Source organism: Pantherophis guttatus, chromosome 4, assembly GCF_059756535.1.
Source record: "Pantherophis guttatus breed Tessera chromosome 4, ASM5975653v1, whole genome shotgun sequence".
NCBI classification, from domain to species: domain Eukaryota; kingdom Metazoa; phylum Chordata; class Lepidosauria; order Squamata; family Colubridae; genus Pantherophis; species Pantherophis guttatus.
Genome location: NC_142066.1, coordinates 129160228 through 129182479, shown reverse-complemented (window position 1 = coordinate 129182479; position 22252 = coordinate 129160228). Strand labels below are relative to the sequence as shown.

The window sequence follows — 22252 nt, the reverse complement described above, 5'->3', positions numbered from 1 at the left end:
CCTCAATCTTCGTTTTATATTTATGTAATCTGAAAATCTTTCTGTTATTAAAGTTTTGTAATTAAAAGAAACTTTTGTGAAGAAATGTTGTAAGATCCTCACAACTCTTTAACAGTAGCTCACCAAATACTGATTTGATTGTTCACTTATGAAAAGTGTTGATTATGCACTTTTATTGCTTGGGGGGGGCAATAAATCCTGTGGGGGAAAACATTTTCTCATGCTCCTTCTAGCCCACTTTTTCTTAAGAAACCACTTTTTCTTAAGTAAATTAAAGTCAATATCTGAAATTATTTTTAATTAAGCTTTTACTTTTAGAATTCTGAATATGTAATGAGCTCATAAAATATATTAAAAATAAACAGGCAAATTAGGGATGGCTTTCACAGATGATCTGTTTCTGTGGAGAAAAAAAGGAAGCTAGAATATAAGATGATGGTTTATTTTATGTAGCAAGATCCTTACAACACAATTATCTTTGTCTAAATTAGTTCAAACCACAAACTAACTATAAGGCTGTTCACACAATTTATTAGAGTAAATGTATGGTTTGCTAATTTGTGGTATTTTGTGAATATAACATGTGAGTAAAACAAAGTTTACGCCCTCACAAACATTTTTTTTAAAAAAATATGAGAAATAGATAATTTACTCCTTTTTAAATCAAGATGAATTGCTAAATTGGTTTAAAAGTTTGCAAAGAAATAAGTACCATTATGTAGAATTGTGCTTACAGTATTCCTAGTACAAGAATGATCAGACTCATGGTTTGAATTTAGATGGCCAGATTAAATCCATGTTTGGAAGTGAAGTTCATCTGTGGCTTTGCAGATCATTCACAAGTGATGGAAAGACAGAAGGAACAGCAAATCTGTTTCATTTCACCACAAGGAGGCCTAAGGAATAGCCACACTTTTAACCAGATTCCTGTCCCTTATCCTTACCATAGTATTATGTTTAGGATTTAATTGAAAAAAATATATCTACTAGCTAGAAAGTTGCAATGTATGTTGAAACATAATTACAATTCCCATGTTACATTTTCATTACATTGTTACTTTACTGAGGCTGTTGCAATAAATGATCAGGATAAGCACAAGTCATATAGAGAATTTTAAAAATTCTAATAATTTCCAGCATTCAGAAACACTGAATATTAATATCAGGGAATTATATGGCTACATTACATATGAAATATACTGGAAATATTATATACAATATGCACATCAGAAGCACTACGTGCCAATAACCGGGGCTTATATATATATATTGAAATATTAGCGTTCAAAAATACTACGTGCCCATAGCGATGGAAATACGTCTCAATAGCTCGGGATTGCAACCAGAGGGAGCCTCCATCTTACGTTTGAAGATGGGTTTTCCTTAGGTGGCGGATGACAAGCCGCTGCGAGATAGCCAGCGAGAAAGCGGAGGAGTCCAGAGCGGGGGCACTTCCAGGACAGGAGCCCTCCCACAGTCTCTTGCTGTTTTCAATGCTTTGCAGTTAGCCTTGACTGCAAGCGCGCGCAGATCTCCGCAGCTGTGTTCAGATTGAATGCACGTGCGTGGGGATGATTGAGGGGGCGGGGTGATTCGTAGCCAGAAGCTAGCAGAGAAGCCACGCTTGTAGTGTCCGAGTTGTTTCAGCCGTTTGTTCCCGCTTGCTTCGGCAAGGCCCATTGGTATCATTGGCGACGGTGATAGGAGCAGCACCAGCGTGCTTTCTGTGCCTTCCCTTCTCTCGCGGTAAGCAAACCAGCGCAACGCTTTAGAAGGTTAAACACCTGTCAGGCGTTCTTGGCTCAAGTGGAGGAGAGTAGCCCGGACTCCTCGGAGGTTTGTCAGGGCGCCTTCACGGAGCCACCGCCTGCCGGCCCATCTATCTCGGTTGACCGAGCGGCGGGAACCAGGCTTACGGTCCAGTGCGGGAACGATCGGCAGGGTGCCTCTTCTGGTGTTGCGGAGTCGAGTCGGTGTAGCAACCGGGTAGGGGGCAACGACGGTAACTGTGGTGCTGGGCGGCGGGGTGGGGGCGGCGGCCGGTGTTGGCCACGGTGGTTAAACGGGACAGCGGCTTGAGCCACGGCAAACTACCCCTAGAATAGAATAGAAGGCAAAAGCGGTTGATTTGCAACGCCCACACTCCGGGTACGGCGGTGTGCAAGGAGCTGCCACGCTATGGGAATTATTTGACGCCCAAAGTGAGCGGAGGGGTAGAGGTCCCTGCTGCGCGGATCGCTTTTGTTTCGGCACCCTGCCCCCCCTTACACTCCCACCCCCAAAAGTAGGCGGGCTGCGCGGGGGCTTTAATGTCGCGCCAGCTTGTTCTTTTCCCTTGCACGGTTCCCTGCATTGCTTATCCAGAGGTGCTGATGCTCCATCTCCTGTTGCAAGGTGCTGCTCGGTTCGGGGTTTTCCGCCACGGGAGTTCAGCCTTTTACCTCACTTTCATCACGCGGAAGAGGTGGGCAGAGCGCGAGAAGCGAAGAAGAGAAAACGTGCGTGTATATATATGTATGTGTATAAATCACGGTGCCGTTTCGGCGCCGCTTGCGCAAGAAACCCGCTAAGGAGGAAATCTTGCGGGGGGGCGGGGGTGGGGAATTAGCTCGCTAGAAACCAGGTGGCAATGAAATATATATATATATATATATATATTTCATTGCCACCTGGTTTCTAGCGAGCTAATTCCCCACCCCCGCCCCCCCGCAAGATTTCCTCCTTAGCGGGTTTCTTGCGCAAGCGGCGCCGAAACGGCACCGTGATTTTTTCGCTGCCTTGAGACCGACCGGTTCTCTCCGCCTCCTCTCGTTCTTTGCGGAGAGCCCTTCACGCTGTGCTGTGGGCTTCTCGCTCCTTCCTTCTCTCTACCTGCCGTCCCTCCTTTCATAACGTCCCTTGGCGAACCGGAATGGAAGAAGGCCGTGCGGGAGCAGGGAAGATGCCGCGTTCCCAGAGGTGGGTTTAGGGACACGAGCAGCCAGACCCAAACCTTGGCGGTGGACCGAGTCGTCAATTCTGGATGCAATATGGGCGCGAGTTCTTTCTCAGCTCCGACAGCTCTGAAAGGCTTCTCCACTTCTGAGGGAGCGCCGGGCAAGCGAATGTACAAGTGCACCTTCTCTGAGGGGTGGGGGTCGCAGATGTTGATGAAGTTGTAACCGCGGAGAAGGCGGAAACGGCACTAATGGGAGATTTTGCTGTCTTTATTATTGGTCATCTGCTGCTGCTGCTGCTCAAATAACCATTTCCTCCTTTTGCCCATCTACCATGGCAAAGGCTTCCAAGTGGCTCCCTGTTACCAGGGATTGTTGTCCATGTTTGGGAAATACAGTTGACCTCCTAATAATATTGAGATCCAAGTTGGGAAATTGAGATTGTCTGCTTCTCATTCTTAAAATGCTTCGTGCCATTTCTGTGAACTTTTAGTGGGCCTTTGTCATTCTGACAAGACTACCAGGGGAACAGGCAAGTCTTTTCTTATCAAATTATTTATTTTTTGCTGATTCTGGGTTTCATTGTATTTGATTCTTGTTCTCATCCCCAGATTTATTGAAGCCAGTGTTTAATTTGTGGATTTGCTGGCGCATTGATTGGCATTCTAAAAACTGGTATTACTGCTCTAGTGTTGGTATTTCAAAGGATCCTGTCACTGATGGGTACATTTCACCATTTCTGTAAGAGAAAAATAAAAATATCTAATTATGTGTCACCACTTGGTGAAACTCTAGTACAGGAAAATTGCAGCAAAATACTTTGTATATGGTGGTTTCTGAGCTTTGCAGACATTTCATTGTCAAACTAAGTAACAGTGCTAAGAGGGAGTGGGCCGTGCTCTTATTTTTGTATAATAGTGGCTTGCCCTGTCAATGTGGGTAGGAGTGTTGTTGGTTTATTATTTAGGCTGTTGTTTACTTGTAGCTTGTTTGTCTGAATTGGTTTGTTGATTTAATCAAAATTAGAGTTAGAAGGGACCTCAGAGGTCTTCTAGTCCAACCCCCTTCTCAAGCTATACTATTTCAGACAAGTAGCTGTCCAACCTTTTCTTAAAAATGTCCAGTGATGAAGCACTCACAACAGTTGTGAGTACTTCATCACTGGAAGCTTTTAAGAAAAAAATCTATTTAGAATCAATAAGTAAAATAAGTATTAAAATAAGTAAATAAACAAGTATTGTCCATTGTTGTCTAGTGTTGATTGTTGGTCTGATGTTAATCTTGGTGTTAATCTTTGCTCATATGGGTTGATTGCTACTGAGCATGCATTTTGGTCCCTTTGCTTCCTTCTGGCCTTTTTATTGTCTCTTTTGAATAGTGTGAAGATGTTTATATCCACGTGCCTCTTGATGGTCAGGTTTTCTAATTTCAGGCCTCCAAGAATTCTCTGGCATTTTTTGGACTTGGCTTGATCTAGGATGCCCACAGTTTCCTAATTGAAACTATGGTTGAGTCTGTCCATGTGTTTTGAAATTAATGAGCTTTTATCATTTCTTCTGACCGCTATTTGGTGTTCATCAGGGGTGAAATGCTCCCGGTTCGGACTGGATCGCCTGATCCAGTAGTGACGGAGGCGGGTGGTTAGGAGAACCGGTAGCAAAAATCCCTGCTCTCCCCCCCCCCACCGTTGCCCAGCTGAGCTGTGCAATCATCAGAGGCTTTTTTAATATATTTTTTCTACAACCTCTTTGGTCGAAAAAATGCTTTTAAAAATAATTTTAAAAAGCCTCTGATGATCGTGCAGCTCAGCTGGGATCATCAGAAGCTTTTAAAAGCATTTTTTCTACAACCTGTTAGGCCCGTGGTGGTGAACCTATGGCACGTGTGCCACAGGTGGCACACGGAGCCATATCTGTGGGCACACAAACCTTGCATTGCCCTAGCTCAGCTCCAATGCGCATGCATGCACTGGCCAGCTGATTTTCGGGCCTTCCGAGCCCACCAGAAGTTGGGAAACGGGCCATTTCCAGCAGGGGTGAAATCTAAATTTTTTTGCTATGGGTTCTGTGGGCGTGGCTTGGTGGGCATGGTGTGGCTTGGTGGGCGTGTGACTGGTGGGTGTGGCCAGTTTGACATCATTCACATCACTCTGCTGTGCATGGGGCGCTTGGAGAGCGAGCGAGCAAGACAGCTTTCCAACCTGTGTGTGTGGGAGGGAGGGAGGGACGGAGGGAGGGAGGAGCGATCTGAAGCCGAGGCACTCAAACTTCTGGCAGCGGCGGGGCAGCTTCTGAGCAGCCAGCTCCACCTGACCTACTGCCTGAGTCTCGCCGTTCTCCTGGCTCCCCCCCCAGCTCAAGCAGCGGCTTCCCTTCTTGGCCCCAACAAGCTATGCATCCATGGTGCCCACACCAGCATCCCGAGAGAAGCAGAGAAGATCGCTTGTAAGCAGACAAGCAGAGGTAGCAAGCATACACTGTGCTGTGGGGAAAAATGAGAGATGTGGTTGTCCTGCAGAGCCTGCCGCTGCTTGAGCTGGGGCGGGGGGCGCAGGAGAATGGCGAGACTCAGGGAGTAGGTTAGGTGGAGCTGGCTGCTCAGAAGCTGCCCTGCCACTGCCAGAAGTTTGGGTGCCTCGGCTTCAGATCGCTCCCTCCCTCCCACCCCCCACAAAAACAGAGGTTGGAGAGCTCTCTTGCTCGCTTGCTCTCCAAGCGCCCCATGCTCAGTCCATTTGAGGAAAGGGCACGGACGGCTAGGCGCGTTTGGCTGCAGAAGGAGGCGCAGCGCAACAGGTTTTTTTGTTCACCGAGGTGGTACTTTGGGAGGGCAGGCGGACGTCTGCAGCTGGCAACTATAATGAATATGTCCACCTGCCCTCCCGAAGCACCACTGCGGTGAACAAAACAATCCCATTGCTATGGATGCATAGCTTGTCGGGGCTGAGCAGGGAAGCTACTGCTTGAGTGGGGGGGGGGCAGGCAGTAAGCTGCTAGCTCCTTCCCCACAGCCCTGCCATGCTTGCCTGCCTTCCACATGGACTTCTGCTTGCCTGCCTTTGCAAGCTGGCCACCGGGATGCCAGGAAGGCAGGCAAGCATGGCAGGACTGTGGGACGTGGATCAGTTCTGTGGCCAGCCAGCCATTGCTCCCCATTCGGCGAACTAGCCTCAATCTACGCTACCTACTCCCCCGAGCCAGTCCGAACTGGGAGCATTTCACTCCTGGTTTCCGGCCTCCAGAGGGTCTCTGGGGGTGGGGGGTGAGGAAAGCCGTTTTCATCCTCCCCAGGCTCCAAGAAAGCCTCTGGAGTCTGGGGAGGGCAAAAAACGGACCTTCCGGGCCCACCATGCCATTGCGTACCAAAAGCGGGGGGAGCACGGAGTGGGGGTGTTGCGCACGTTTGTGCAGGGGAGGCGGGGTGCATTGAGTTATGGGTGTGGGCACATGCATGCACTAGGCCCCCCCCCCATGCTCCTTTGCTTTGGCACGCGACAGCAACAAGGTTAGCCATCACTGTCTTAGGCTGAAGAGGTTATAGAAAAAAATTTTCTAAAAGGAAAAAAAGCCTCTGCTGATCAGGCAAGTCAGCTGGAATCGTCAGAGGCTTTAAATGCATTTTTTTACCATTTTTAAAAAATGGTTTTAAAAGAGGAAAAAAAAGTTGGCCATGCCCACTTAGTCATATTAACCCCCCAAGCCACACCCACAGAACCGATAGTAACAATTTTACATTTCACCACTGGTATTCATGGATGCGCTATGCTAATCTTCTGCCTGTTTGTCTTTCATAGTGGCTGTTAACAATCCTTACATTGTACGTTGTATGTTTTCTTTTCCTTCTGGGCTTCCTGGGTGATTTGGTTTACTTAAGATGTTTTGGAGGGCTTTATTTGGTTTGAGTGCTGTAGTGATGCCATGTGGTCATTCATTGCCGTGTGAGACTTCCAAAGAGTCTCACCTGGACACTCACTTGTGCTCTTGCAATCTGGTGGTTAGCTTCCTCCCCGTTTGTCCTACATAGTCCCAGGAGCAATCCATACAGGGGATCTGGTATATTACATTGGAAGTACTTCTCACCTCCCAGAGATTTTTACAATGCATGATTCATCTTCATAGGGTAGCCTCTGGGAGGCATGCAGTGCCCACTTCAGATGTCAGAAGCAGTGTTCTACTGCTTCTGAAATGCTTTTATGTATGGCAGGGTGTGCCATACAGTTGGTCTTTTTCCTTCTTTTTTCTGTTCTCTCCTTTGCATTTTGGGCAGATATCTTGAAATAAATGCTTGTGGATGCCCATTCTGCTTGAATTGTTCATGTAGGTACCTTCTCTCCAGTTGTTTAGCTTTCTGGGTATTACATGGGTTCTGAGCTGCATCAGAACACTATATGGCAGGGTGAGAAAAATAGCTAGGGAAATGATTGAAGGCTGGCAATCGGGCTCCTTGTCAGTTGACAGGAGTGCTGATTTGCTGCCTGCTTATCAAGTACTTAAGAATTGAAGGCCTGGCAGCACAAGGAAACAACAGCCAATTGTCAGCCACATCAATCAGCCAATAGGAAAGCACCACATAAACACAACTCACAGAATTGCCCAAAGCACATATTCCAGTAGAGACAGGCTCCCTGAAGAGGGGCTCCACCATGAGTCCGAATGCTCGGAAGAGTAACTCTCTGGTCCCAGTGACCGACCCAAATTCCATCTTCCACCATTATCCTTGGATACGTATATTTGCCTTCATTCATAAATCACTTTTTTCAATGTTGTAACATAAAATTATCACTAAACGAACGTTGTAAGTTGAGGACTACCTGTATTGGAGCCATACATTAGATCTATGTGTGGGAATGTTGTAGATTTCAGGTGTTCCATTATATCTCAGCTATCAATTCTGAAAGTGGTTATCCCATGGAACTTCCTTTGATTTGTTGATATATTTTTCCATTAAATTGAAAGTATGTGGTCAGGCAAAAGTTGATAAAGTCCATGATTCTGGGTAATGCAATCTTGGTCTATTTAGTTAAATAGGGTATATTGTGTTCTAGTGTTATCATGGATTTTTTTTTTTTTTTTGCTAGTTCTGGAAATACGGATGTGAAGAATGCTATGACATGAAATAAGACCATGATTTCATCTTTGTCTATGGTCAGGTCTTTGATTGTTTGGAGGCACTGTAATGGGGAGTTGATGGAGTATTTATTTACCTTTGTGAGCATCCAAGCTTATTTGTTAGTTCTTCAACAATGTTGTAGGTTGTGGTTACTGGTAGTGATACAATTGGCCAAAGAGGCCTGCCTTTGGGGCGTCCATAAAAGCATGGGAAGATGCTTTTCATCCACCACTATCGTTCTTTACCTTTCTTGGTGTGTTCACTGAGAGTTATCTTGAGCTGGTTGTCTAATTTCTGGGTTAAATTGGTGTTTACTAGGATGTGAGTTTCTTTATCTTCTAATAATTCTCTGGCTTTTTATATGTTTTGGGATTTATCCACAATAATTATGGTTTGACCTTTGTCTGCTGATAGGATGATAATAGATTGGTCCTCCTCTAGATTTTTGAAAGCTGCTTGTCCTCTGCTTTGGTTTTTTTCCTCATCTCCTTTTGATCTGTGGTATGATAATTTTATGCTCTTATGAGTCTCTGTGGGAAGTTCTGTGGGAAGTTCTGTGGTTCTAAATGTTTCTTCAGGACTGGAAAGATTTCTAGATGATTAGTATCATCTGTGTTGGACTTGAGGCCTCTTTGTATAAAACTGGGTTCTGCAGTTGATAGTGGGCAGCTGGGCATGTTGACTACCTGTTCAGGTTCCATTGCCTCTTTGGTTCTGGGATTTAGTTTCAGTAGTTTGGTTTATAGCTCAGTTTTCCTTTTTCTGGCATGTCTCTGGGAACTGTTCTCGATGGTCATTGTCAGTCTTTAAATGTGCTCTGGTATGTTGTAATTGGTCCCTGAGATTTTCTATGGTATGCTAATATTTATTCAGTCTGAGGTGCACATCTGTGCTCATGAGCTGTATCATTTTTCACGTGGTTTCTTGGGCTATTTTCCATCCTGCTGTGCATTTTATTGGAAGTTTATATCTGAAACTGGTGGGTAGGGCATGCTATCAGAGGCATTCACACAGAAAAAATAGTTGTTCCTTAGTGGAAGTGTGCTTACATGCAAATTTCTACCATTTGCATGCTGTATGAAGTGTTTTATGCCCATATGTAGTGGCGATATAAGAAAATATTTGTATATATATTATATATGATATTTATATAGTACAAAATAACAAGATGCTGTATAAAATAAATAGGGAAACAATATCTGTGATAGAATATGTGACACTAATACAAATGAACTTGTAACACCAACACATATAAACTTGTAATTGTTGGATTTTTCTCAGACTTATTCCATGGTGTTATATCATATGGTAATGGACCTATTCACAGGATATCAAATGACTAACAGGGAAAAAAGAGGGTTTTAAACTTAATCTTCCATAGAATCTCTGTTCCTTAATTTCAAGTATGGGACATAGTAATTATTCATTTGTGGGAGAAATACAGCTAAATTGTTTTCGTCTTAATTTGAATGTTTGAGCTCTATCAATGGAGTTCAAAAGACACTTAACCCTGACTTTAATATTATATATTCAGGGCTTATTTTAAAACAAGATTATTACTGTCATTAAAGCTTTAAAAGTTTTTTCTTTGAATTTTACCTTTCCTCCAAGAACCTTAGTATCAGTGGGATATTCAGAATGAATATCTGCCTAGCTGAAGTGGGCTTAGTTCATAAGGTGGAATTACAATCAGGTACATCATATGTATAACGGTTTCTCTTTATTGCCAAGATTGTTACAAAACAAATGTATAAATCTCATAAATGGAAGCTACAAACCCAAGTATAAGGCAAAATCCTATTTTTGTATTGCAGGTTATACCAATAGTTTCTTTGTTGCTGAACTTCATTCATAAACATGAAGTGTTCAGAAGAAAAATCAAACATCCAAAGTTCCTCTCCTGACAGGAATACTTATGGGGGTCAGTTCCAGACTCTGAGGAATAATTTTGATGAAAAACAAGAAATAGTAGGAGCCATTTCTCAGCAAACCAGGGGAAAGAGTTATGGCTCTAATGTCAGCAGGATTAAAAAGTTATTCATGCAAATGGGTACCAAACCTAGTGAGAATGCTGAAGGAATAACAAAGGTCAGATGTAGAAGTAGTCTACGGTCATTTGAAGGAAGAACTAAACCTTTTGAGATTGTGGAGAAAGCTGATGGATCAGTTGTACAGTTAGAAACTTCTGTTTCAGAGATAATTACTAAATTTGATGCTATACCTTTCAAATTTACTGAAAATAGGAAGGGGATTAAAAGAAATGAAACACAGCCTTTCAATCACTCTTCCCCAAAGAAGGAGAAAACAGCCTCTGCTGATAAAGATGAATGCTTTTTCCTTAAGTCCATCAAAGGAACTGCCCAAGAAGATTCGATGGGCAGTTCTAGTTCAAAATCAAGTTTCGGTTCTGATCGGGGGAATGCTGGAGCTGAAGAGGATGAAGAAAAAGATAGTGATGATAACAGCTGTTACGATCATGACAAAGAGGACTTGGAAGTTGGTGGCTTATCAGAAGAAGAGGAAACCCCAGCAACCAGAAAAATTAAGTTTAGTACAGCTCCAATTAAGGTAGGTTTCACTAGCCTATCTCTTTTATATGCATGCACATTTTTTATTCCAAGTTGGTTGCTTTTTCATGGTTGTTGTTTAATGAATGTTGATAATGGGAGATTTTGTTCATTTCCATTGAGTACTGGATATTTTGACTAAAAAGTGATCATTTAAATTAAGCAAGTTCTGTGCTTTGATTCCCTTTGTTAAATGTTACTTTAGGGAACATTTAAGCCAATGTCACAAAATGTTTACCTATTCTGCAATTTATTCAGGTTAAGTTTATGTCTATTAAGTCAATTTCTCTATGTAATTTTTGTTATTAGTCTAGTGGGGAATGAGGAGGCAGAATTGCTAGGATAAAATATAAATACGTATAAGGAGAGCCAACATTCAAAAGTGTAGAGAACTCAATCTAATCTATTGCAGGCATAGTAATCACTTTTATCTATTAAGATATAATTGAAACACATTTGACAACATGGTAAAAAGGTTAAATGAGGGCTGATGGAAAAGATAAGCAGACATAATCAGAACAAACCCTCTCAAACAATTGGAGCTTTATTCAGTAGTGCAAATTTGTGTATTATGGAAGCTGGTTTTTCATCTGGTTGGGTATGTTAAATTGTATGTATCCAGCACAACTGGAAAATTCAGTAAAGGTGGTCCACGACTTACAAAGGTTTGTTTAGTGACTGTTTGAAGTTACAACAGTACTAAAAAGATTAGTTTGCACATTAAGAACCGTTGCAGCAGCCCCATGGTCACATGATCAGAATTTGAGTGCTTGGCAACTGGCATGTACTTATGACATTTGTACTGTCCTGGTGTCATGTGATTACCCTTTATAACTTTTCCAGATGGCTTCCAACAAACAAACTCAATGGAAGAAGCCGCATTGACTTGGATGCATGAGTCACTTAATAACTACAATGATTCACTTATCTGTGGCAAAAAGGTCATAATATGGGGCAGAATTCTATTTAGCAACATAAATTTTGCACTCCAAACGGTTGTATGTTGAGGACTACCTGTAGCTGTTATTTTTTAAATAAAAGGCCACTAAAACCATTTAGGGAGTAGCCAGAGTATCCAGAGATGCAAAAAAAAAGTGTCAGTCAACAAATAGACGTATGTTAAATTTTATCTTAATTGTAATTATAAGTTTAATACTAAGTTTTTCATCTGTGAAATGGTATGTTATGTACTGGTTCTATAAAATCTTTATTTTAAAAAAGTTGTTTTTAATGTTTATTTTTAACCTCTCTTAACCTCATGCTCAAATTGGGTATATAGCAGAGATGGTTAACGTTTTTGGTGCTAACTGCCCATAGCACGCATGCTCAAATGCATGCACGTGTGCCAGAACCCCCAAAACACAATGCGAGTGCCCCCCGCGCTATTTTGGCTTCCAGGTTGCTGCAGAATGCTTTCCAGGAAAGCCCCTTGCACCAACCTGCATCCCCCACACACATGCGCGGACGTCTCCCATGTGCCCCAACCCCCACGCATGCACAGCAGAGACCCAAACACCAACTGGTCAGCGGGAGGTATGCACACATGTGCAGTGGAGCTGGGCGGCTGCGATGGGGCTCTGCATGCCACCTGTGGTGCGTGTGCCATAGGTTTGCCATCACGGGTATATAGCATTCTCTGCTAGGTAAAGGTAAAGGTTCCCCCTGCACATATGTGCTAGTTGTTCCTGACTCTAGGGGACGGTGCTCAATCTTTGTTTCAAAGCTGAAGAGCCAGTGCTGTCCAAAGACGTCTCCCTGGTCATGTGGCTGGCATGACTAAACGCCACAAGTGATCCCTATTTTTCTATTTGCATTTTTTACATGCTTTCGAACTGCTAGGTTGGCAGAAGCTTGGACAAGTAACGGGAGCTCACCCCGTTACGTGGCACTAGGGATTTGAACTGCCAACCTTTCGATTGACAAGCTCAGCATCTTAGCCACTGAGCCACCGTGTCCAGCATTCCCTGCTACTTTCCTAATAATATAACAATAACCCCATGAGGTTCATTGATCTTATTGCTGAAAGAAGTTGAATTTTTGATTCCATTCTCTTTGATGTTTCTTGTTATTTTTAGGGAAGATTGAAGTGAGATGGTGCATCAAACTTTAAATTTTTTATTCTAGACTTTAAACACGTATCCAGTCACTGCTAGAAAATTCTGTGCTGCTAAACTACTTACGTTTAAAAGAAAAATTATGTTTTTCTTTTCTATTTTTAACAACTGTATTTTTATATTGTAAAAATAGGTTGCAATAGAGCCTAATTGTTATGATGTTTTAAAAATATACAAGGGAAAGAATAAATATACAAGGGAAAGAAAAGGTGGTATGTAGAGGAAAATACTGAAGAATAACAATATTTATTTTTTTGCTTAGGATAATAACTTATAGCATATTTTGTTATTTTCCTTTATAGCTTGGATTCAGTTTTCCCAGTTTACTTATTATCAGGATGACTATTAACATATATTTTTAATTTTAAAATATTGTAAATTCTGGCAGTCCCACAAAACTGTTTTTCATCTTATTAAAAAATAACCCATTTATTATTATACCTTAGGTATATTACATTACCTTACCTAGTAAGGTACACTTTACTATTTAGAGTTTTCAAATTTGTCAATTTTAAGATATATATGGACTTCAACTCCATATATCTATATGGTATAGTAGCACGATATACTACTAGAATCTTTGTTTTCAGTGTGTCTGATAATTTAGAAATCTTAAATTTAGACCCATTAATCAGGTGTCTGGATGCAAACTGATTTTAGGATGGCTGAAATGTTGACATCATCAGAATTTATTATGCTTATATCACTTCTCCATAATATATAGTATAATTTGCAATTTTTCTTAGGAACCACCTATATAGTAATCAGTCTACTCACTGCACAAAAACTCTACATGTGTTTACTGTGGACCTGCCCTTCATTTTTGGGTTTGTTTATCTAGAGACAAATAATCCTTAAGACACATTCCTTATTGAATTAAGTTTTTGAAAATATGTTGCTTGGATTGCTACTGCTGAGACTAGAACTAGATTTAAGTACATGTGATCCTCATTCACAACCACTTGTTCATTTACCATTCCAATTTACAATGGGGATAAATGAGTTATGACAGGTGCTCAATGTTCCGGCTGTTGTAGCCTCCACAGACATATTTGCAATCCTGGCATTTAGTAACTGGCCTTGGTTTGTGTCCACAAGCATTACAAAGTCAGTAGAGAAGTCGACAAAGTTGCAGTCGTGTAGTCCTCACTTAATGACCCACAGTTATGTGCTTAGTGACAGTAACTAGGGACTGGCAAAAGTGCTATTGTTAAGCAGCATAGCTGCGTTTTTCAACCATATCACTTAGTGATGGAAATTCCAATCCCAATAACAATCACTAAGCAAGCATCACCTGTAAAATTTGAAAAGGCTTTATGAGTAAGTAATAAACATCTAATGCTTCAAGGATGTTGAGTATTCATGAACTGTTTGATTATTAAAACTTCAGCGAAAGATTAAAAACTGGGTAACCAACACAGCATTTGCAGTATCTCTTAGTTGAAGGATTGTATATTAGTATGTTCTGAGTTAGTTTGCTTTGAAGTAGGATGCTATAGTTTAGCTACAGGAGTTATATGGTTATCCTTAGACTGGCAAAGATTGAGCTGAAGCAGCTTGTGTAAATAATACAGAAGAGGTTTAAAATATGAAAATAGAACTTAGTTGTCAGATGATATCTGGCACTGAAATCCCCAGGTAAAATCAGGGACTAGTGTGGGAAATGTAAAACCAGTCTGATTAAAAAAAGAAAATTATCTTGTGTTTTCCAAGAACCTTAACTCTGGGAGATTCACCTGTGAGGAGGGATAGATGCATTAACCAAGAGAAAGTCTATTATTACATTAAAAGAGGAAGAAAACAAATCTTTGATTGAAATAATAAGTTATTTAGAATATGAGTGAAGACAGCTAAACAGCCTCCAGAGACTGAATGTACTTAAAAATGGTGAAATGATTTGGATTGAAAATGGAAGAAGAGAATGCTGAAAAAAAGATTCTTAACGGTTTGTGTGGGGACAATAATATGTCATAGTGGAATTGAATTGAATGCTATAAATGTTACTATCTGCTTAAAATAATTAAAAGGAAATTAAAATTATAAATGGTGCGAGAATGCTGAAAAGCAATAAGGTTGCAACTGTAAGTGGCGCCAAGTTAAATATGGTTTGGAGGAGCTGTAGGGTTTATTTTTAATGTGTATTCAAAGGCTGCATCTGTGCCCAACAATTGGTATCATGCTGTTATTTCCCACATAAAAAGGGAAAAGAGCAAAAAATACCTGCAAAATCTACAGGTCAATTAATTTAAGTATGCCTGGGAATATCTTTGGAATTCTGATTGAAGGGGCATGAGAAGTGAAAATAAATGGTTCAGTGCAGCTTCATGCCATGAAGGAAGGTAGTCCATTCTTTCCCTGTTCACAGTTAGTATAGAAATGAGTGAGAAAAATCTGAAAGTATTTGAGAAAATGAATAGATTGTTTCTTATTAACTTTGTTCATTAATCCTGAAAAATGATTTGGTAATGTGAAAAAAATACATATATTTCCCTATGTCACTTGCTCTATTTTTTTTTAAAAAAGTCGAATACATCAGTTTGATTCCCTCCTCTGCATTAATACCATTTTTTAAAAATTATGTATTAGCTTCTTAAATATTAGGAAACAAAAATGCTTTTAATTATAGCAAGAAGAAAAGCCAATATAATTCTCTTAAAGCGTTTAAGGGTATTCAATATTTACTTGAAATTATTAATAGGTTATAGGTATTTGACTTGCACTCAGTTAAAAGGATTAAGATAGATAAGGGATATAAAAGATGAAAAAAGATGTTCTTTTGCAGTGGGAAGTTTGCAATGCAAAGTGTAAAAATAGCTCTGTTGTGACTGTGCTTGTAACCGGACTAAATCATTTCCTATTCAATTCCCTGTTATTAAGTACTTCATTTGAGAGCTGACTTTACCATATGAATTCTCTAAATATACTTAGCTGCCGGGTTCTTCATCATACTTAATTACTGCATTTGATGCATACAGATTCATGTTTTTACCCTCCAACAACAACATTGTGTACATACAATAACAAAAATGCCAGTTACTCAGTTGGATTTCAATTCTTGTCCATGTATATAACATAAAACAATAAGCCAATATCCCAGAGAATACTAGCATATTGTTCAAGAGCAATACTAGTATATTGTTCAAGAGTATATTCCCTTGGTGCAGGGTGCCCAATTCCTCACACTTAGTTTTCTCTGTTAACACTATGAACAGATTTAATTTTTTTTAAATTAGACACACCCTTAAAAGTCAGTTTATGCAGCTGGTATTTGCACTTTTGGTGAGAGGAGCCTTCTGGTTGTTGTGGGTCCCGTCTCCCCAATGCCAATTATAGTGAAGAGGCTAGGAGAGAAATAACCAATAAACTAAAATGGTTGCAGAATCCAGGTTTTACTTCTAACTAAGCTCTCACTTCATAGAAGAAAACCTATGCCCATCAAATTATTCTCTCCAGTTTCTCTTTGTCACCCTAGAATTAGACACCCTGCATTCGGTTGTGTTAAACCTTAAAGTGACTAATGTTAGTTATTAATGATGAGATTCTGGCTTAGCATGTTTGTTCCAGTTAATTATGGTTTATTCAATGAATATAGTTAAGCAAATAGCTTAGCTTACTATCAACTATTGATAGACATCCTGTATATTTATAATTACTTTCAATTCCAGGTACCAGCACTTCCATTATCTTCCTCTTTTCTCATCCCATCAAGAGGACCAATAAAGGAAAAAGCTGGCTGTTTCTAATAATCCATCTGCAACTATTGGTAGTCATGCTTATAGTCGGGCTATACCAGCTTCTGAAATATTCAGCACTTCTGCTGATTTGTGAATCAGCAGAAGGCTAAGACATACTTGAAAATACTGTTTATTATTGGAGACACGATCTGCATAAATATGCATGAGCTCAAGAATGCATGAATTACAGAGATGCATCATTGGAGATATTTAAATTTTGTGTTGGAACTTTTTCTCACATTCTTTTTGGTGGATACTTAAAAGAATTATTTGTTTCTAAAATACCCTCAAATTACTAGATATACTTTAATTGTTAAAATATTTAAATACATTAGACATTCTGTTTTCAATTATTGTTTCTAATCATTAATCAGTCAAACAAATGTCAGTCATTTCAATTTTACCAGAGAAACAATATAGATAGTCCTTGATTAACAACTATAACTTCATCATTTTGTTTCTCTGTTTAGGTAAAATATATCTCTGAAATGATGACCCAGGGGTTAGGCACAGGTTATCTAGTCATATATAGAAACTGAGTTCCATGACTTTTTCCAACTATTTATCCATCAGTCTAAGATGAAAATTTCTGATTTCGGTTATCTTTAAAATTATTTGAGTTAGGGCATTTGAACCAGTGGTGAAATCCGATTTTTTTTTACTACCGGTTCTGTGGGCATGGCTTGGTGAGCGTGGCAGGGGAAGGATACTGCAAAATCTCCATTCCTAACCCACTCCAGGGAAAGGATACTGCAAAATCTCCATTTCCATCCCACTCTGGGGCCAGCCAGAGGTGGCATTTGCCAGTTCTCCGAACTACTCAAAATTTCCGCTACCAGTTCTCCAGAACCTGTTAGAATCTGCTGGATTTCACCTCTGATTTGAACCCCAAATCACCTAGCTTTTCTGCATTTCCATCAGGCGTAATAAAATAGCTCTTCATATTGTCCATATTTCCAACATAAAGTTGAGCATCTTTATACATTTTAGATAAATTTTCTGGAGCCATATACCAACAATACATCATTTAATAATTTTAATTCATAGCATGTAAATTTCCCACTGTTCCATAAATATCTCCAAAGTTCTTAACTCATTTTATCATACAGTTCTTTACTTATTCAGTTTCAAATTTTAATAATTTTATATCTTTTAGCAATGGCATGTTCATCATTTGTACAGATATTCGATTTGCAACAGTTCATTTAGTAACTGTTCAAAGTTACAATGGCACCGAGGTGGTATTCACTTACCTTTGCTACCGGTTCGCAAATGTGAGCATGCTTCCTCCACACATGCACATAACTGCAGTGATTCACTTAGCAACTGTGGCAAGAAAAGTCATAAAATGGGGCAAAATTCACTTAACTGTCTTGCTTAACAACAGAAATTTTGGGGTCAGTTATAGTTGTAAGTCAAGGACTACCTGTACATAATTCAACTTCAAATTCTGTCTTCTGCTGCTCTGTTCCAAATGTCAGCAGACAAATGTCATATTATTTACCTTAAATATTTCTTTTAACTGTGCATAAGAAAACCATTAAATACTAAATCCTCTGCAGCCAAATTCCTCTGCAGTATGCCAAAAGGAATTTTTTACCCTAAGAGTTTCCATAGCAAATAACCTGTACTGTAACATGAATGCAAGACTACTACTAATCATAAAAGCTCATTAGGTAGCCTAATTTCACCTTACTGTCAGTAGGAGTGTTTCCTTAACTTCACCTTATGTCAATGGAAATGTTATTAAAGCAAATTCAATTTAACAACTGGGGGGAGGGGAGGGTTGAATAATTTGATTAATCAATTTATTAATACTTAAAACCTCCTCCCCTTCCACGTTTTGCAAAAAATCTTGTTCAGAAATACATGATCGCTGCTATCTTTTTTTAAAAAAGTAGTTTTCCTAAAGTGATTTCATTATTTATTCTCTATCTCACTAAAACTGACATGACATAAATTACATTATTTTAAGGATGATGTCATAAATGTTACAAATTGCTTTAAAATTACTTTAGAAAGCACTGCAATAAATTTCAAATAATTAGGCATTAAACTAACGTGCATTGTTCTATTTAGAAATCTGTGTATGTGGGTGTGTAGATGCTAACTAATAGTGCACAAGCATTCTTGAATGTAGATTTTTCTTACTTTAAGAATATAAGATAAGAAATTGAATCCCTTGCTTCATATTTCCTAGAGAATTACAATTAAATATTTTAACCAAGACAGGGAAGCTTCTTCTTATTTGATAACAGTATTCAGTGTAGGGAAATTATTTCTAATAGTATTCCTGTCAGGATGCAAGAATGGCTTTTGAGACCTTCCTTCCTTTTTTGAGATAAACTAAATAGTTTTCATTCATTTTGTTTACAGTTACAATATTGGCAAAAAAAAGTAACTGCAACTAATGCCCAGATTTGCAATATTCACAGCATCTCCCTCATTCACTTGTTTACCATTTAGTCAGTATGCATTGTCCTGTGTAAAATCATAAGCGCAGTTGTGGCCTCAAGATATTCCAATTAGCAACCACTTAACTATTGAGTTGCATTCAGTAAAACAGGACTCCCTGTACTTTACTGAGATAGGCTACAATAACATGGTTTTTTCAAGTACTATCCTCCCTCTTTATACCCCAGTGAATCAGGCAGTTGTGTGCTTGAGTTGCTTCCAAATACTATGCGATTTCCCAGAACTGAAAGAATACTTCTGCGCCGAGGTGGCGCAGTGGTTAGAGTACAGTACTGCAGCTACTTCAGCTGATTGCTAGTTCAGCAGATCAGCAGATCAAATCTCACCGGCTCAAGGTTGACTCAGCTTTCCATCCTTCCGAGGTGGGTAAAATGAGGACCCAGATTGTTGGGGGCAATATGCTATTCAGTATACTGTCTTTGGTGTAAGCCGCCCAGAGTCCTCGGAGAGTGGGCGGCATAGAAATATGACTAATAAATAAAAAATAAATAAATACTTCAGCCCTCTTTGCCTAATTAGTGCTTATCATAGATTTTTGTTAATCATCACTCTCATCGTCTATACTATTTCCCCCGTTATTTTCAGTTTCCCCTCCCATTTGCACAGAAATGGTAGAAGCCATAGGAACAAACTGCTGATTCATGACTTTCCTCCTCTGCCTAAGCAAGTCCTATAACACAGCTATACATTTCTCCCCTCCCCCTTTCTGCTGCTCTGTGTATCAAATGGGATTCAAATCCCATTGCTACCAGTTTGCTTGTGGGCAAGCGCACACTTGTGTGCATGCACAATGCTTCTGTGCATGTGCAGAGACGTGTGGGTGGGCGAAGCCTTCCGCCACCACTACTGGTTCGCCCGATCAGGGATGAACTGGTAGCAACTCACCACTGCTGTGTATCCTGTTCTGCCAGTCTTGTAGCCCAGTAATAGATAGAATCAGAAAATCCAAAGTCTATGTCCAGAAATGTCCTATGCTGGGAAATGCATCTTCAAACTGGGTTGTACAAACATCTTATAGAGGTGGCAGATTACATAGTTGGGTTTTCCTGGGAGCAGCAGATGAAACTGTTAAACAGGTTGCAGGGCTCCATCTGTTGCATTTTTTCATCATCGGTCTGACTCTAGGTAGCCTTCCAATATATGAGATACTCCAAATATTTTCCTTATGTGTGGAGTCCACTTCATACTCTTCTTACTCATCCACCAGCATTAAAGGAAGATAGAGCTGTGCTAATCTGTAGGTTGCAGTCAGATACATTGCAACAATAACCCAGCTTTTAGCCCCTGTCAAGCTTTATTATTGACTTTTTGAGAGTCTGGATGAATAAATTCTTGTGCCATGGTATCATCTGTGAAATTAGTAAATCCAGAGCCTACAACAGCAGAGAGTTGTGCTTTCCTACCTGAGTAAAAGAGTAACAGGAACAATAATGTGTGCCTGCCTGCTGTTGGTTACAGGTAATCCTTACCTAGCTATTCATTCAGAGACTGTTCAAAATTACAACTGTGCTGAGCAAAGGGACTTATGACAGATGCCTCAAGTCATGGCTATTGCAGCGTCCCTGCGATTGTGTGCTGAACATTTGGCAGCCCATTCACAGTAATGGGGAATTTCTTCCATGTCCGTGCACAGAAGGGGACTCCAGTTCTGGGCTGAAGAAGAAAAAAATAAAGCTTTAGATCTTCATGATCTGAGTTTCTTTTTTCCAGTCCTCTACTGGACTTTGTAAAGGAGCAAGGCAATGGTGGTAGGGGTGAGTGAACTCTGTCGCTGGGCTGGAGGGAAAAAATCTTGAATCACAAAATTTGAGCTGCTTTTCTCCAGTGCTGGATTTTGAAAAAATATATGGAAGGAGAGAAATTCTGGTGCTGGGCTGGAGGAAAAAAAGCTCAGTTCACAAAGTGAAGACAGGCTATAAAATTTTTCCCTTTTATTTTTCCTATCTCATCTCTTTCATCTGATGTCTATTTATCACACAATATTAAAACATTTTTCTACATTTTCTGAAGTGCCTTGTCTCACCAATATAGTTCACAGCCTGTTAGCAAATTCTTCTCTGAATTGGTCAGTCAGGGCAAAATATTTCCCCTATCTCTGGCTAATAATCCTTTTGTATATTTTTCTTAAGGTCACATCCGTTACTCCCTGCTTTGGACTTCTGTTACACTTTTCCCATCATGTCTTTTCACTTCTTCCTTCATACCTGCCTTTGTACCAAATTGAAAATATCTATTCCAGTCGAACAATTATTCACTTCCAAGAATATTTTAAGCAGCTAATACAACAATTTTATTAGGGAATTGTGCCTAATTCCTAAGTCTTGGCCTATTATTTATTTTCCATTCTTTCCTGCTTTTCTGGTACTTCTGCAGTGCTTTCATTATTCTTTTTAGTGAATATAAAACAAGCATGGGCAACTTATCTTCTTCCAAATATTGTTGAAATACAACCCAAAACAATTGTAGCTAGTTAGGTTAATGTAGAAGGATCTTGGAAAACTGACCAGCTTTCTATTGCTGTTCTAAATGATTCTATAATATTTAATTAGAAAATAGAAGTTCTATTTTGGAGATTTTGTTTTGAAAGAGAAGCTCAAGAATAGAAGCCACAAATGAAAGTGGATTCTTGCTAAATGAGACCAACAACCTAGATTGTGAACTTTTACCTTTCTCTTCCTAAATTCTTTGATTTAGATGTCAGATCATGTCACATCAGATGAGAAACTCCAGAGATACTGACTCAGAACATTAGTCAGGAATCATATATACATCTATATATAGAAACATGAGCCATTACTTCTCTACATTAATGCAACTGAGTAGAAATACTCAGTTCCGATATATAACAGAATATATTGGAAAAACAAATTAGATGTGATTTATAAATTAGAAATAAACCAAAGATTGACCCAAAAAAATTATTAGATATCCTAGATGTTGCTTCCGTGGATCTCTGAACCGTTTTTCAAATTTTATTTTTTTTAAAGTACAGCTTGAATACTGCAAATTTGGAGCAGATAATATTGGACAATTTGAACCAAGGTAGTCAAACCTTGTAGAAAATAGAGGGCTGGCATTCAGATAGAGTGTGAAGATATAAACCAACATCATCTTCTGATTAGTTGCTAACGTAATCTTTTGGTACATAACATGGAACCTATATGACTTGTAGTAAGGCTTTGATGGTGAGAGTCTAATCATCCTTGTTTTGTTAAACCTCAGCAGCTTTTTGATACATAGGGTTTTTTTTAATTCCTACAAAGATCAAAGATAGGAAACTTCACTTTAATGATGATTCCAATCTTCCTAGGTTGGAG

The 22252-nt window shown here is 39.8% G+C and overlaps 1 protein-coding gene across 7 annotated transcripts in view; it reads left to right on the top strand.

The window, feature by feature from the left end:
* The first annotated feature begins 1477 nt into the window (after nt 1-1477).
* PPP1R9A (protein phosphatase 1 regulatory subunit 9A) overlaps nt 1478-22252 on the top strand; it is a 98292-nt gene continuing 77517 nt past the window's right edge. For 2 of the 7 annotated variants that reach the window (XM_034402536.2, XM_034402534.2), the window contains exons 1-2: nt 1478-1746; nt 9860-10613. In XM_034402536.2, coding sequence (XP_034258427.1) covers nt 9903-10613 — 711 coding nt within the window. In that variant the 5' untranslated portion in view covers nt 1478-1746; nt 9860-9902. Of the gene's footprint in view, nt 1747-2202; nt 2499-2771; nt 2959-9859; nt 10614-22252 lie in introns of those variants that run through there. The other 5 variants (XM_034402535.2, XM_034402529.3, XM_087892765.1 and 2 more) reach the window with 4 other exon arrangements.